Source organism: Candoia aspera, chromosome 1, assembly GCF_035149785.1.
Source record: "Candoia aspera isolate rCanAsp1 chromosome 1, rCanAsp1.hap2, whole genome shotgun sequence".
Lineage (NCBI taxonomy): Eukaryota > Metazoa > Chordata > Lepidosauria > Squamata > Boidae > Candoia > Candoia aspera.
Genome location: NC_086153.1, coordinates 88,469,049 through 88,485,727, shown reverse-complemented (window position 1 = coordinate 88,485,727; position 16,679 = coordinate 88,469,049). Strand labels below are relative to the sequence as shown.

General features: G+C 40.4%; 1 protein-coding gene across 1 annotated transcript in view; it reads left to right on the top strand.

The window, feature by feature from the left end:
• Positions 1-8,635: 8,635 nt before the first annotated feature.
• Positions 8,636-16,679, top strand: part of UTRN (utrophin) — a 398,463-nt gene continuing 390,419 nt past the window's right edge. Inside the window, exon 1 of the mRNA XM_063309084.1 lies at positions 8,636-8,802. Within this exon, the coding sequence (XP_063165154.1) occupies positions 8,724-8,802 (79 nt within the window). The 5' untranslated portion in view covers positions 8,636-8,723. The remainder of the gene's footprint in view (positions 8,803-16,679) is intronic.

Below are 16,679 nucleotides of genomic sequence, written 5' to 3'. Positions count from 1 at the left end.
AAAGGTACAGCACAGTCATGTGCAACTGGTTTTTGATAATGAAGGACATGAAGTCTTGGCTGAGCTGCCACTTAATCACATTTATTTTTCCCCCATGATGTGAAGGTTAGTTTTATTTCATCTGGGCTGTGGCTAAATCATGGGGAGCCATTCTGTATATGAATCCCTGGAATAATGAATGTTATTGTTTAGGAGGCTATAAATGTTTTACTATTAATACTTCTGCTATAGGCCAACGTATGTCAACATAGCCCTGCTAGTGTTCTTTCTTTGGGAGAAGACAGTGCTTTTATTTAGAACAGTGTTTCTCAACCTTGGCAACTTTAAGAGGTGTGGACTTCCATTCCCAGAATTCCCCAACCAGCACGCTGGCTGGGGAATTCTGGGAATGGAAGTCCACACCTCTTAAAGTTGCCAAGGTTGAGAAACACTGATTTAGAGAATGGGCTAGACAAAAGCAAAACTCTTCCCCTTGAAAAAAGGAGATTTGGGCAGGTGCAGCTTTACATGCAGGTGTAAAAAGAACTACATTTGTAACCAGTCCACGACATACATAACTTAACTCCTGATATGCCTTTGAGAAAAGATGAGCCATACCACCAATGGTAATACAAAGAATATATCAGTCTGTCCCATTTAATATCTATTTACTATAAACATTTATCAGTTTTAGAAAGATTCAAGATTTAGGTAGTATTTATTCCTGGTTGAAATGTGTCTCTTCAGCAGACAAAAAAAAAAAATCTATTTAGAGGAGTGACCCCTAGTGGCCCTTTATGGTAATGAAGATTCCTAGAATGCTTTGGGAATCAAGGATTTGCAGTTTTGGGCAAAATGTCTATGACCTAACCAAGATGTCAAAAAAGTTTGTTCATACATTGAAGTGCTCCAACACTGTTCATCATGATAGTACAGTACAAAAAGCAAGTTTTCGTTTGGGAGAAGAAACAGAAAAGTCTGAAATGTACAACAAACTTTCCGCTTTTATTTAAAACCTAGTGCAATCTTCTTTATAGGTAATATTCACTTTCCACTGGGGCTTGGCATTCCTTTTCAGAGTCACAGGTTTATCTTGCTAGATTCTACCATAATTATAATGAGCCTTCTCCCACTTGGTGCCCTTCAGGTGTATTCTCAACATCCAGCATCTGGATGCAGTTGAATTATGACTGAAGCTGTGTGTGGCTGAGGAATCCTGGGAGTTGAAGTCCACACATCTTAAAGTTGCCAAGGTTGAGAAATGCTGGTCTGTGCTCTTTGGTGCAGATGAGAACCGATCCCCACTCTGAGATTATTGGGTCCAAAGTCAGAACAATTTAGAAAGATGATGAATTGTTTACCCTCAACCATCAGGGGCAAACAGGATGGCTGCTGTGGAAGCCTTCTTTTGTTTCCTCCATGTCCAATGCAGCACCTGACTTAATTTTGTTTAACCAACATACTGGGGAAAGTGCCAGTGCCTGGAATCCTATTTACTTTAGAGGAGAGCTTCTGAACCCCAGAGGCATCCTTAATAAATAGAAGTGGTGGGTGGATGGCTACAGCTTAATGTTTTGTTTTAAAGTTTGATGTCCTGACCTGTCTTAAAAAAAGCCTGTTGTGAGTAAACCATAAATGGTAAAGAGCATTCCTGGGGGCTATGGTGGGGGGTGGATTTTCCTAGCTTGCCTTCTGCTAGATAGGTGTTTCATGACTGACCATGTCCACCATGACAGCTACTTTGTGACAGCACCCACAGAATGTCCTCTAAGCGTTTGCACTGTGTAACTCTTGTTTTTACAAAAAAAATTATTATTTCATCCATGTTACCTAAGCTGTCAATTTTATTAACTGGTGCTTTCAGATGTACTGAAAAATGCAAGTTAAAAACAATCTTAAAGCCAGGAACAAAGAAATTAATTTACAATGAATTGTTAGCAATTAAGGCAATGATACTAATAATCATTGAAACCCATTTTTTAAAAAACCCTAAAATAGCTCAACACATTATGGCACAGGATATCAATAAGAAAACTGAATAGAAGGCACAACAGCACCACTTCAACAGAAAACCAGCATGAAGAGATAATGTCTTCAGATGATGCCAGAAATTTAGAAGGCTCCATATCACTCCTAACCAAAAAGGGAAAAATTCTACTCGCATTTTATATTTACAAACATTTGCATACTGCCTACTCTCTAGAGTCTAGGCAGCTTACCATCATAAAATCATTAAAACATAAATAAAAATAAACCTGTTGCAACATACCATAAATCAGAATACAGACTGTGTCTGCCTAAGTGGGGTTCTCGTTACCCAAATCCCTATAGAAAAGCTTTTCCTGCCTTTCGAAATGTTCATAGAGGGGTGGCCATTGTGACCAAGCTGTTCCAGAGTGTGGGGGCTACAACCAAGAAGGTAATCTTCTAGGACTCCCCCACCCCAAGACTCCCAGGGGTGTGGAAACCTGCAGTGTCTCCTTCTGACTACCATGTATTGGTGGGGCAGCTTGTATCAAGAATGCCTTCTCTCATGTTGCCACACAGTGAACCACAGGCAGATGATTCGTGAAGGTGCTCCCACTAAGGCCTTAGTTGGGATGGGTGAAAAACGGAGGAGTTCTGCTAAACCATATTGGGTTTTGTGAAGTCCCTGGTGCTGAGCTTGGTTGCAGATGTTTCATTGCCCAACCAGGTAACATCATCATTAGCTCCCTGTGTATATACATTAGCTTGCCCTGCCAGTGTTGGTGGGGGTGTGGTTAGAGTAGTTTCTAGATGCTGCATTACTGTGTCCGCTATGAGTCCTAAGAGTGGGATCCCATGGGTGTGTTCCTCTGATTTGTTGGTATATGTGTCCATCAAACTGAAAGTAGGTAGTGAGGCAGAGGTTGGTGAGGTCCGTGATTCTGGTATTTCAATCTTGGTGTATTTGGCTGGGTCGGGTGTGTTATGTAGTACTGCTGCCACGGATTCTTTCACTACTTCTGGATCGATGGATGTGAAGAGTGCTGTGACATCTAATGAAATCATAATTTCATGTTCTTCTATTTTTAGGTCTTTGATTTTCTGGAGGCACTGTACTGGGGCGTTGATAGAATATTCGCTCCCCTCTGTGAGACGTCCAAGCTTTTTTGTAAATTATTTTGCTGTGTTGTATGTTGGGGTCCCTGGTAATGATACAATTGGACGAAGATGGACATGTCGGGCTTGTGTATTTTGCAGCATCCATAGAAGCATGGCAGGACATGTCCACTGCTTTTCATCCACCACTGTTTTTCTTTTGTGATTTGATCTTTCTTGGTTAGGTCGTTGACACAAGCCCAATGTACACAATGCGTACTTTCTCTCCAAATAGGTCAGAGATTGGGGTGGGTGGGGGGTGGAGGCATATTGCCATGGCAGGGCTTAGGAGACCAACTTCACCCTACAACCACACATTCACACATCCTCTCCCTATACCAACACAATTGTTACAGACTCACTGAAACATATTGTCTCCCAGCAGACCCCGGGGGGGGGGCGGTCCATGACATGAAGGTATTAAAAAAGTCAAGGTGGTGGCTTCGATGGTGTGATCAAAGTCCCACCCCCTTTTAGTATGCATCACAGATACACACTGCACCCCTCCACCCAGACGTAAGATCATCTTTCTGCCCTTGGCAGCAGCACTCCCTCAGAGCCAAGCAGGAGAAAACTGCTGCCCTTGCTTGACACCAACATCAGCTGGAGTGTATCTGTTTGGAGACTCCTCCACATGGGGCTAAAAATAATAGAAGTCAGGTTCTTCAAAGCAGCCATCTTAGTCTTCTTGGGAGAGAGCTGGCCTAACATATGTTAATGCTACCATTCTTTCTTATCTATCTATCTATCTATCTATCATTTAATTTAATTTAATTTAATTTAATTTCTATAGCGGCCCATCTCAACAAGTGACTCTTAATATGAGAAACTGAATATGTTCTCATACAGTCAGGGAATACAGTCATTCATAGAAAATCCTCCTTTGAATCCAGGTCTATTATTATTTATTTGAATTAAATAAATAATTAGCCCAACTCCAATGGACTCTCTTCAGTCTACTCCTGAAAAGGACATGGAGATGCCTACATAATTATCTTTGCCACACAAAGTGCCTTTTTCCTGGAGGTCTAACTTCCTAACCTTGCCTACAGCCCTGGGATTTCTTAGTGGTCTCCCGTCCAAGGACTAGTCAGGCCCATCCCTGCTTGGCTTTTCGAGCTTGCTTAAGTCATCATTAGGAGGCTCTCTCCGGGCGCGTGGCCTTCCCTCCTGGGCTAGGTTCGATGACGTCGTCTGCGGACCAGAGGCCAGGGGAAAAGGCAAGCGGCCTCAGTGATTGACAAGGCGGGTGGTCACGTGTCCCTGTCACGCCACCCTCCCCAGCTGGAGCGCGGCTCTGCTCCACAGGGGCGGGCGGCTGGGCGAGGATAAGAGTTCGGACGCGCCAGAACAAACTTCCCAGCGCAGCAAAAAGTTCCCCGACAGAGTCAGTGCCCGGAGAGCGGGCGGCTGTCTTCGCATCGTCACTACCACGCCTCCCTTTCCATTTGCAGCAGAGAGGCAGCCGAGCAGCTGGGCCGAAGCTGAGACAACTTTCGCGGAGTCCCCCTTCCCTGCCCGCTCTGCCCTCACCTAATAACAAAGGAGGAATCCCGGGGGCCGGGAGAAGCCGAGGGACCGCCCCGTCGCCACCGCCCCCTTCCTCTAAAGTTGAGCCTGCCCGGCCGCGAGAGGCGCTTCCCTCCTCCCCTAGGCTCAAGAAGCGGGGCGAGGACGAAGCAGCCGGTGGAAGTGGAGGAGGTGGCCAAAGGGTTTGCGGGGCTGCAACGAAAGAACGTCCGAACGGGTCGTGTGAAAGTTGGGTTTGCTTTGAGCAACTTGTTTAAGCTGCAGAGGCGGCGGCTTGCCTTTTACGCTGGCTTCTCCGGCTCTGCTGGCGGGCGCTTCGGGTTTCTTCTGGAGGCTTTGGGGAAATCTTGAAAGAGCGAAGAAGTAAAACGCCACGAAGCGGACCTGAGGATCGACTGACTGTCCGGCGCACCGGATCCTGAGACACGAAAGTCTCTCTCTCCCCCCGCAGGTAAGCTGGTGAATAATTGACGGTGAAGGAAAAGAGTAACGCGACTCTCCACTCGGAGCGCTGCGAGGACAGAAGGGCACCCGAAGAATTCAGTTCTCTCTTCCCAGCCCCCCTCCCCCCGCCGTACTTGATTCTCGGTCCGGGGGATACATTTGGCTGAGTAACTGCTACGGGGGTCTTCGCTCAGGGCGAGCTAGAGGTTGGAGCTGAGGGGATTTCGCTGCAAGGTGGCAACTTTGTGGAGGAGTTCGCCCCACGTGGGAACGGCAGTTTATGTATTATTCGGTTTACTAGTCCGTCGAGCGCTTCTTTAGAGCTGCTCTGACTCACGGATAGTTTGGGATTTCTTTCCCCCTCCTCATCCTGGCTCCCCTGTAGCAAATGAAGGAGGAAGGGGGAGATATCCGCATTGCTGTCTTTGAGAAGGATCATTTTATTGCACGCGGCTATCAACCTTACTCCTTAAAAGCGCAATCTCCTGCCTCCCTTTTTTTGGCATAAACTGTCATGATCTGACCTGATTCTATTAAATGTTTTCTTTAGAATGATCTAGGGAACTCTTCCATTTGATTGGTAGGGTACGTTTTGTGGGATTTATTACCTGCCTATAATGTTGCTGATGGATATTGGAGACTGAGCTACCAGATCTAACCTGTAAAAATCCGGGCAGTCGCTAGACAGCGCTGAATAATCTTGCTGTCATCTAGTTATTGTCCGGATTTTTGTAGCCTTTTAGAAAATGCAAATAGTTTTCATTGGGTTAAGTGTTTTCTACTAGGTAAAGGTTAGTTGCCTGCAAGGTAGGTTTGACTCCTGGTGACTTTGTGGATTTCTTTGAAGTTTTTGTGTGTGTGAGGGGGAGAGCTGACCTCTATTAACCCTTTGATACATAGTAAAGTTCTGCAATTTGAGTTCTTGTCCCATTCACTCTTAGATTTCTTGGCTTGTCAAAACTACCCTGAAATACTTACCAGGTCTCACAGTAACCACCCTCACATGCCTTTTTGGGGAAGGGACAGGTAACAGTCATGGGGCTTAACCTTAACTGTATCATTGGTACTTCCTGAGTTGCTTTAATATAGGAAGAAATGCTACTGGAAGTGCTGCCTCTATTTGTGATTGAGTTGTAGTGCAGCCTTCCCCAACCCTCCAGATTTGTTTCACTTCAATTCCCAGAATTCCGGAGAGCACCAGATTGGGGAAGGCTACTGTAAAGTGAGTGAAGAAAACAGCTGTTGCTTTCACTTGAAGCGGAAAGTAATTGCAATCCTCTTTATCATCCATCTTACTCTGGCTCCTTCCTGGTACATATCTGGAGGTTTTTTCGGATAGTCACTGGTTATTTTAAGGAAGAATAGCATGACCTAATCTCTCTATTGGTGTTTTCTAATTTAAAATCCTTGCAAGTTCTGCTTGCAAGTAGGCTGGAATCTGAGTAGGCATTAGCTGGCTTGCTCTGGGAACCTTCCGAGGACCTTAGAAAAGCCTAAAGTGGGCTGCTGTTTGATGGGAGGTCAAATGGTGTAATAACTGCTACTGAGTGTGAGCTTGGCTCCATTGCAAATTCTGAGGGAGGGACTTCAAAATACTTTCTGGAAGAAAGTCATAGCAACGCATTTGAGTGGGCAACTGGAGTATCAGTTGATTGCATGCTGTGTGCTTGTAGGAGTGTGTGTTTGTGTGTGCATGCACCCACAGGTCACTTGCAGAGCTGGAGAAGGCTGAAAGGTAAATTGGATGGAAACCAAATTCTGTGCTATGTGCAAAATCTGACTTGGATAGTTCTGCTTGGTAACTGAAATGGTAATGTGCTGAATAAAAGTCTGGATAAAATTTCCCTATCCTAGACATATCCATATCTCATTGTTTGATCTCTTTCCTCTTTCCCACTGGAGTTGTACAGATATTCTGGAGATATCTGACCCAAGTTTTGATTCCTAGTAGGTCTTAATGTTTGTTACCCCAGGAAATTCTCCACTCTCCTATTCCCAGCCTCACTGACCTTTTCAAGGGGTAGTAGTATAAACATGTGGGATAGAATTGATTCTGAGCTCTTGAAGAAGGGTGCAGAAAAATATTAATAATGCATTGTGCCTCTACTGGTGTATCATAATTCCTATTTTATAGAGTTTAGATAAACAAGTGTGGGAAGAGAATGGAAAGAAGCAGGGCTGAACAGAAGAGATTGTATTGTCTTCCTTTAATGGACAGACCCTGAATAGGACAGATAGCTAGGGTTCCCCAATTCCCCAAAGTTACAAGAGTTATTCAGAGCCATCCAGGCTGGCTTTGGGGTGGTGAGCAAACTGCTTCCTTTGCAACTTCCTCATGGATAGGAAATCAGTTGTGCCCTTCCTAGGCACTTTTCTGGTCTATAGACATAAAGTGCTAGTGATGAGAAAAGTGTAAGGCTGCAGTTTTTTGTCCATACTTTCATGGAAGTGTCCACTGAACTCCATGTAATTGCTTCAGAGAAACAATTGCACTCCATATGTTGCATTAGAATGTATATGGAATACAGTAAATCTACAAAAATACGGTTTGGTGATATACATCATGCTGATATTCTTATTAGGCAGTACTGTTAGAACATACCAATTTTTTTATAGTCATGGGTGTTAACATTAAAAAAGCCTGGTGAATGCAGAATGTAATGCTAGGTAATTAAAAGGGAAGTACAAAAATATGAAATGGTAGAGTCTGTCACTTAACAGATCCTTATGGCTCCCCTCCCCATCTCCTCACAGAAGTTTACCCTTTCATACACTCAGTTGACTGAGTAAATTGACCTGGGATATTTGTAAGATAAACAAAAACTGCGGTGTAAAAACCAAATGGATATAAAAACAGGGATCAGTTATAAAGTAGTTAGAGTGGTATTAGGTAAAGGCAAAGATTCTCTTCTCTAAGGATAGTTAAGTTTGGTTAGTAGTTGGATGGGAATGCACTGGAGATCTCAGGGATATGGGCTGCATGGAGAGTTGAAAAAAAATGTCCTGGAGAGAGATGATGTCAAACTACTTGGCTATTGTAGTTGTAAAACAACAGGGGTGAAGTCGTCATGAGCTGAGCTTGACTCAAGGGAGATTTATCTACCTTTACCATTGTGTAAATTAGAGGGTCTTTTTGGAGGAGGTTCTGCTTCTGAGGTTTTGGAACTCCCTCCCAATACATATTTGGTTTTCTTTGTTTGTTTTTAAATGGATTTCCAAAAAGATATTTTGCTGAGAGGCTTGGGGTGGCGGAGGGTATAATATGATGAGCTGTCCTTTTTAACTGCTCTTGCTTTCTGTTTTAAATAATAGCATGGATAAACATAATGATAATTTATTAAATTTATATGCCGCCCAATTCCCAGCAACTCTGGGCAGTTAATATTGATCTGAGTGGAAACTGGTTTATGCTTCTGTTCTGTCAAATATTTTAACAAATCTGCATTTTATATTAATTGTAAGCTGCCTTGAAGGAACTTTGGTTTTGAAAGTTAGCATGCAGGTTCCAAAATAAATATATTTATGGGTTTTTTTTGTCTGTGTGTTTATATTTCAGATATTAATTTCAAAACAGGCTGGAGTGTGTGTTCAGCATGCAGAGATTTTAAATAATTCTATATCGTGATTTTGAACTGAGAGAAAAAAGGATGGCCAAGGTTTTGGATATTGATAAAGGACCTGAGGGAGGGTACAATGAATTTAGCAACATCATTAAATCCAGATCTGGTAAGTTTCAATTGCAAGTAAATGTTTTTTTCCTAGTAACATTCCACTGTAAAAACAAAGGAAGTGCTATTTATTTGACTGGAATTGAAGGGCCAGACAGCATGTTACATACAAGTGCATGCTGATGTCCCTTTAAACAGGAAAAACTTGTTTAAGAAGGGTGTGATTGGGAGTAGAAGAGCAGCAGTATGGGGCAGAGCCTTTTAACTCTTTTTTGTCCCATCTTTTTGCCATCATCCCCCATTTCTACTGCTTGCTTTCACTCTGTTCCAAACAGTCCCATATTTGCAGTAGGAGAAGTATGTGTGTAACACAGTGCTGTGAGATAAATTTCAGTGCCCCGACTGACTTTTCAAACCTTCAAAAAAAGACTGTGGAGCTACCATTACTTGCTGGTGTGTAATGTGCAATTTGCCCCTCTCATTCCTTTCTGATGCATCTGCTTGTCAAAGCCTCATTTAGGGACTTGAATCCCTGCTCCAGCTTGACAAACCTCTTGAGGCAATTGTAATGTAATAATGATAATTACAGGCCTCTGCTTTCTGCAGTGCAACTCATGTCTGTTTATTTAATCTCCTCCTCCCTACTCCATATTCCAATTGCATCAGGTTTTATAAAGTGCCATATGTCCAGTGTGCCTTTATAAAACCATCTAGCAGCTTTTGCTGTTTGAAGCTTGGAAAATGTACTGTGTGCACTATTTAATGCCTTTGCATACACTAATGAAGGTAAAGGCTGCAGTGGCGATTTCATGGCTCTCAATTTATTGCCTTATTTCAAAACCAGAATTGTAGCGATGGGTGGGGAGGAAGGCTTTCTGCACATTTTGGAATTGGAGGTTTCTTGCTAAAGGTTCCTTGAACTCTATGTCAATTCTAAGGTGGAATTGCTCAAATTGAAGGATCTCAGGTGTAAACTTGCACCATGCAGGGATCAGCCTGAGATAACTGACATGCATTAATGCAGAAAATGTGGTTTTTGATAAAATGCTCTTTGATTCCTAAAAACAATTCTACTGGGTATGTTTTCTGTGAATGTCCTCTTGTAACCTGATAATTAAAAATCTAAGCTTTATTTATCAAATCTTTGTAATGATAGTATAGTCGGGCTAAAATCCTTTAAGTAGTTACTAGGAAGTAGCCCTATTGATTGAAATAGTTTTACTAGCAAGTAGATGTGTGTAAACTTGTTCTCTCATTTCAACTAATTTAACCAGAAAGGAAGTTTTAAAACTCTATTTACAAAAATCAAAGTAACTAAGTTTGCCTATCTATCTTTGTGGATTGTCCTGTCCTCAATTTATTTATTAGTTTGTGTACATGGACAGAACCTGGAGGAGAATTTCTTGATGGAAAAGACTCCGTACTTCATAGTACACTAGGCAACAAGTGAAAAACCTGTTGTCAAATCTGTACATTTGACCTTGATTACCACCTTCTTGTGCCAGAAAGTGTGTGTGTGAGAGGGCTAAAGATAAGAAATAGGTGTGTGAATTCCTACACTGAAATTTAATTTGTTCATTGTTCAACCTTGTCATATAGAAGTGATTCAATGTCTAGTTTTTCCTGTAAGAATTCTCTTTGATAAATTATATGTAAAGAAACTGGATGATTTAATGAAAATATAAGCTTTTCTTTTTAGTTGTATATTTATGCTACCTTTTCTGAAGGCACTTAATATTTTTATAGCCAAAATATTATTTGTTGCCGTCTTAAATGAACCCATTAAATTAAGGTTCTACTTTGAATACAAAGGACGTTTTCATAACATCAGGGGCCAAAGTGCAGCAATATTTGTTTGTTAAACAAACAAATGTGCCTTGGCATTTAATCTCCCACCTTGTAATGTTCAACAGTTATTTTTTATACTGTTACTTTTACAGTATTTTTCAAGAAAGGCAAATATAAAACTTTGCATTTTGTGTACAGTATTGCAAACTTTCCCAGTCCAGATTCTTCCTCTCCCTGTCTGTTGGATGAAGTCCTGTCATACAGAATGGAAGAACTTACACTTTTGTACAATGACTAGTAAATATTTTAAACCACATTATTTGACAAAGTAGTACTTACTGCTTTTGAGGCTTGAGATAATTTTTTAAAGATTTTTTAAAAAAACGCAATAATTGAAGCCAGTAACATTTCTTTGATGTTAGTATCTGTATTTTTACAAACTTGGAAAAGTTCTCATAAGCAGTCATTTGGATCTTTGTATAAGAAAGTGGCTTATCAAGTTTCTTCATATATTTGAAACAACATTAGTCATTTTAGATTCTAATAATAATAGAATCTCTGTTTTAAAAGGGAGGTTGAGTACTTCTTCTGAAATATTGCAAACTGTAAATTGGGAAGATACTAATCTATTTTAGCAGATTTCTGTTTGACTCTTTAATTGTGGTTGTTTGTTTTTCATAAAATCTTCATATATCAACAGTTTGGGACGATATTACAAAACATTCAAGACTTCTTAAAGTTACAGTTCAACTCAGAATTAGTTTACTTAACTTTGTTCATTTCTGAGGTGATACTTAGAGTACGAATGGACTAGCCAGCAAGTACCATAGAACAACAACAAAAAAAGCCTGCATGTTGTGTAATAGCTTTCTGCGTGTCATTGTTTACTATGGCTTTCCAGTTTTCCTCACTTTAAGGACTTGTATTCGGTTCTTGCATTGACGATGTTATTTACATTTCCTAGAGAGCAGCTTGCACCTTAAGAGTTTGTAGTTAAGTGATTTTGCTTTGAGAAAAAGATTTTGAAGACCTGTAGCCATTAAATAGTATTTTCTTCTTCCATCTGGAGTAGGTATGCTTTCCCTTAATCTGCTTGACTGTAACACCTATGTACAGACTAGCAGAACCTTCCCCAATCTGATTTCCTTTCAGATGCATGCATTTCAACTCTCACCAATGGGCACGCTAACTAGGGAGTTCTGGGAGTTAAGATCTGCACATCTGGAGAGTGTCCAGGTTGGATAACCTGGACTACTTCTCAGCGCTCATTTCCAGCCTGGCATTTCCAGATATGTTGACTACAGTTCTCATAATCTCCAGTAACCATGCTGATTGAGGTATCTGGGAATTTTGGTCAAGTATATCTGGGGAAGATGACAAATTAGTGGATTAGGTTCAAGGATCGTAGAGTAACTTTATCTGCTAACTTGAATACTTGATAACTGCACAACTTCCTGTTAACATAGTAGCAATCCTTGGAACTAACTGGGGCCCCCAGCAAATATTTAACTAGAGGTGGCTCAGTGTAGAATATTTCTTGTACCAGACTAGGTTACTGATCCAACTAAGCCACTATTGTCTGTTCTGCTTATCAGTGGCTGTCCAGATTGTTGGACAGAGGCCTTCTCCTTTTAACTGATCTATTACCTTTTAAACTAGATATACCATGAATCAAACTGGTGATTTTCTAGAGGCAAACTGTTGGCTCTGTCATAAAACTAATGTTGCTCACCAAAGGAAATATTGGCTTGAAATCAAATATGTATAGCAATAAAAAGTCCTTTCTCTTGTGCAGAGCAGTCATATCAAATACAGATGGTACCTTGACTTTTACAAATGGCTTTTTAGGAATGCAGTGGCCATAGTGGGAGAAGGATCCAAGAAAACTCAAGGGTGGAAATGAAATTCTTGTCTGTTTTTGGAGCCAAATCATGGTATTTACAATTAGTATTTTTCAAGCAAAAACTAAACAATAACAATCTCTTTGAAAGCTCTGTGTTATGACTTACTCTGTGACAACATCAACAATCTAATGCACTTCTGGTATGCATTTTGCTACAATTCTAGTATTTTGATACGGCTACCATATCTGGGCTGCAAAAATCCAGATATCTACAAGGTGGCAGCACTGAAATAGTTTTCTGTTCCCCTTGTCTGCCATTTTGTTGGTGGTTCTGGGAGCTGAGGTGACTCAGTAAGATAATTGAAATTCTTGGTATACAAAGCCAAGTTGCCATTCCAAAACTAATACTTTGTTATCAGTTTTAGATTATGAAATTTATTTCATATGTTACCTTTCATTTCTATCATCTTTCCTGGAATTTAAAACCTGTATGGATAAACATATTTTTTTCTTAGTCAGAAGTTCCCCTCAAAGATTTACATGAAAGTGATGGCAGTGATATTGTTAGCATGCCAGGGTACACTCCTGACATACAGTACTTATGTTGAAATGAGGGCAAGCTGCACAAACTTGCTAATATATCTTGGCATTTCTCTTTTTACCTGGGCTAGCAATATAACCAAAGCAACACTTTTGTGCTATCGTTTATGATAAATAATGTCAGAGAATTCTTTGGCTATTGCAGAAAGATGCGCCAAAGCATGCATTGCGTTAACATCTACTGTGCTGCTGTGCCTACTTACTAATTTTTAAAGCAAGCAAGACTGAAGCCATTATGGGCAGTGTGGGAGCTTAAATCTTGTTCTCTAGCCATTGTGATTCTTATCTCCCTCTCCCAATGGATACATTTAAGAACATTTTTAAAAAAAGAGATGCAAAATTAGCAAGCTTGGCAGCAAGGTCAGTTTATACCAGGTGTGTGTTTTGACCCCAAATAGGGGTCATTGTAAGGTGCAATGGCTGTTCAGCAGGGGCAAGTGACAAAAGTGTGTGTCCATGGTCTAAAATGCTAATTTGTTAGGATTTTAAAAGTTTTTAAAAGCCACATTCTTTTAATCCTTGAACATGGGAGCATATGTCTTGAGTTCCTCAAAAAAGCCATAACTAAGATGAACATGTTCTATGTTTATAATGTTTTCATATTTAGGAGAATTTGTGTGGTTGGAACCCAGATATTACATATAACGAAGTCCTTTATCTGAACAAAACAGCACAATTGAGAACTGCATATGGTATGCGGATCTGATTGGGGTAAATTGTAAGGATGACCCAGAAATGTGATTCGCATTTCCTTTTAGTTCTGCCTTTTACTCTATTTTGTAACACATGGTCTTATTATTGTTCTGTATTTTGTATTCTGATACGGCCTAATTGCTAATCAATAATGTTTTTTTATTTAGTAGGATTAATCTATTTTGTCTGTATTTGCTCTCTGATTTTTGTATTAAAAGGTCATGTACTTTTTAGGTACGTTATCTGTTGTCATTCTTCAAAGAAAACCCAATTTGCATTCTCATTACAAAGCATTTCCATGTATTCAAAGTTGAAGGGAAAAAAGGCTAGCTTTACGATGCTTATTGCTTTGCACCTCTCTTAATAAGGAAGAGACTAGTATGGTGTCTAATCAGTGATTTAGACTTATTGAGTGGGAAGAACCATTAGGAAAAACAATCTAGTGTGTGGGAAAGGTGAAGTTGCATCTTCAGATAATTACAGGTGTTTCATGGGTATTCTCAGGAACTTTTTCAGGACAAAAAACTACAGCGTAGGATATGACTATGATTTAACATACATATCTATATTTCTTGTGCTGCTGAATTTTTTTGGTAACACCAAACTTTTGCACAGCTTTGATAATTTTGCATGATTGCTCAGGAAAAGAGTCCCATGTTCCAGTGTAAGAACATTGGAAATGGCCTTATACAGAGTCACATCCTGGTGTTCTAAGCTCAGATAATTTGCACTGATGAATGGCAGCATCTCTCTTGGTGGTTAGGTGATCTTTTCCCTCAGCTCTACGTGAAAGCTCAAGAGTTAGTTCTGGGTCCTTCGGCATGCAAAGTGGAAACTGTTCCACTGAATTATCACCCTTTTGACCATCTTTGAAATATTGTGAGCATTCATGAGAGTATCAGCAGAGCCTGATTTGTTTCTTCTGCAGTAGGGCGAAATTGATGTAATTGGCTACTCTGAACTACCTGTACTTTCATACTATTGATCAGTCACTTTTTTATCACCTAACATCTGCATTACTTGAATTGTGTACTGCACACCTATTCTTAGAGCTGCATGCTTGTGCCCCTGGAATTGTAATTTTTATGTGGTTTCCGATTTAATAAAAATACAAGAAGGCTTGATACTGTCAAACAATACTCCTATTATAGTTCTGGTGACTGAGCAGCTTCTGCAACAAGTCTGCCAAGTTAGGTAGGCTTGACATTGAAAAATTGTATTTGCTTAATCAAGACATTATAGTTTTCTTTTGAATAAAATCCTTGTGGGATGAAAACCAACAAAGCTGTTCAGGCCCTGAACCAGTTTTTGATATCAGTAATAACTAGATTAAGAAAAGCTACTTGATACTTAGTCCATATTAGGCAGAGGTGTTCTTGGTCAGACAAAAGGCAGATCAAGGAATTGCTAGCTGCCTTAGGTGCCATTTAATGAACATTTTTTTCTCATTTTGCTTAGCTTGTAATGCACTGTAGGCTCTCTGCTAGTCTGTGGTATCTTCGTAATAAATTCTTTACAATTAAAAAAGAAACCATTCTGGGCAGTAGCATATCATACTGCATCTTTCTCTGGTTTGACCTCCCCCTAAATGTGTGGAATTTCCCAGAATTCTCAAGCTAGCAAGGCATTGTTGAGAATTCTGGAGGTGGAGATACACATATCTGAAGCTTGCCAAGGTGAGAGAAGGTTGCCATATTGCCTCAGCACCAGAAATGAAGTGGCTGTATCCAAGGTCAAAGAGAGGAAATCTATGATCTTGCTTAAGCTAGTACATTCATATCAGAATCCCCTTCCATAATAAACAGCACAAACCACTACAATTCTTGCATCATAGAATTGCAGCATGCTGATAGCATGAGTTTCCTTCTTTATATAATTTCTATTTGTTTTTTGGGTAAATATATGAGAATTAAGCACTGAATAATAAAAGAAAAGTACACTGTGTTAATCATTTATGATTCATCAGTTCATTCCTTTCCTCTTTTCTTCCTTCCCTGTCTACTCTTAGTTATTAGTATATTAACTCTCCTCCTTACTTTAAGTAAAATTCTGATAGGATGGGTTGTGCTTTGTTATGTGTGATGTTGTTGATACATTCGGCTCTTCTGTAACCAGGCATACTTTCAGAAACCACATGCCTAGGGCTGGGCATGTATGCAGCATTAGCCATGTCGAATGTCAGTCGATCGCATACTGTAATGGAACTTCAGTAGAGCCTGAGAACAGAATTTCTCGGTCAGTTGTGTAGGGTATAATCAAACCCCTTTATTTCAGACTGCCATTTTGCCTACATGCTTCTTTGGATGTTCAAGTTGAACCTTTAATATTTGGAGTGGATGGACAGGTCAGGTGGGAAGGAGAAATGAAACTTGTCTATGTAAAATCTCCTTTCAGTCAAGTTTGACTCTAGGTGACTTCAGAACATATCCATGGAGCTTTCTTGGCAACAATACAGAAAGGATTTGTCATTGTCGTCTTTTGGTGTCATTTGGTTTTGTTTAATTTCTCAGTCTTACCTGTAGCCCTGGAGGGTCTCCCATCCAGGTCCTAACCAACCCTGCTTAGGTTTCTGAGCACAGCCAAGGTATACGCAGAGTTAATGTGGATAGGGCTCTTACATCAGCTGTATGGATGCTGCTGGCAAAACAAATATGCCCTGTCTCTGCAATTGTTCCAGGTCTACCCCAGGATACCAAGGAACATTCTGGAGCTACAATGAGCAAGAGGTTGGTTAATGAAACATTGGGTCTGATTTCCATGCTCTTTTTTTTTTCTTTAACACTTACACAGCATGCCCATATTGGACTGGATTCACACATGGTGCAGAGCTATTGTGTGATTTGTTTAGTTTTGGCTCACCATGTGTGAAACCTGGTAATTGTGATTTACTCAATAAACCACACTTAAATAAACCATGGGATAAATTGATAGGTGAACCTATATATGCCTCCATACTTGTATTTTTCATATTTCCATCTTAGGGATTCTCAACCTATGTAAAGCACATATTG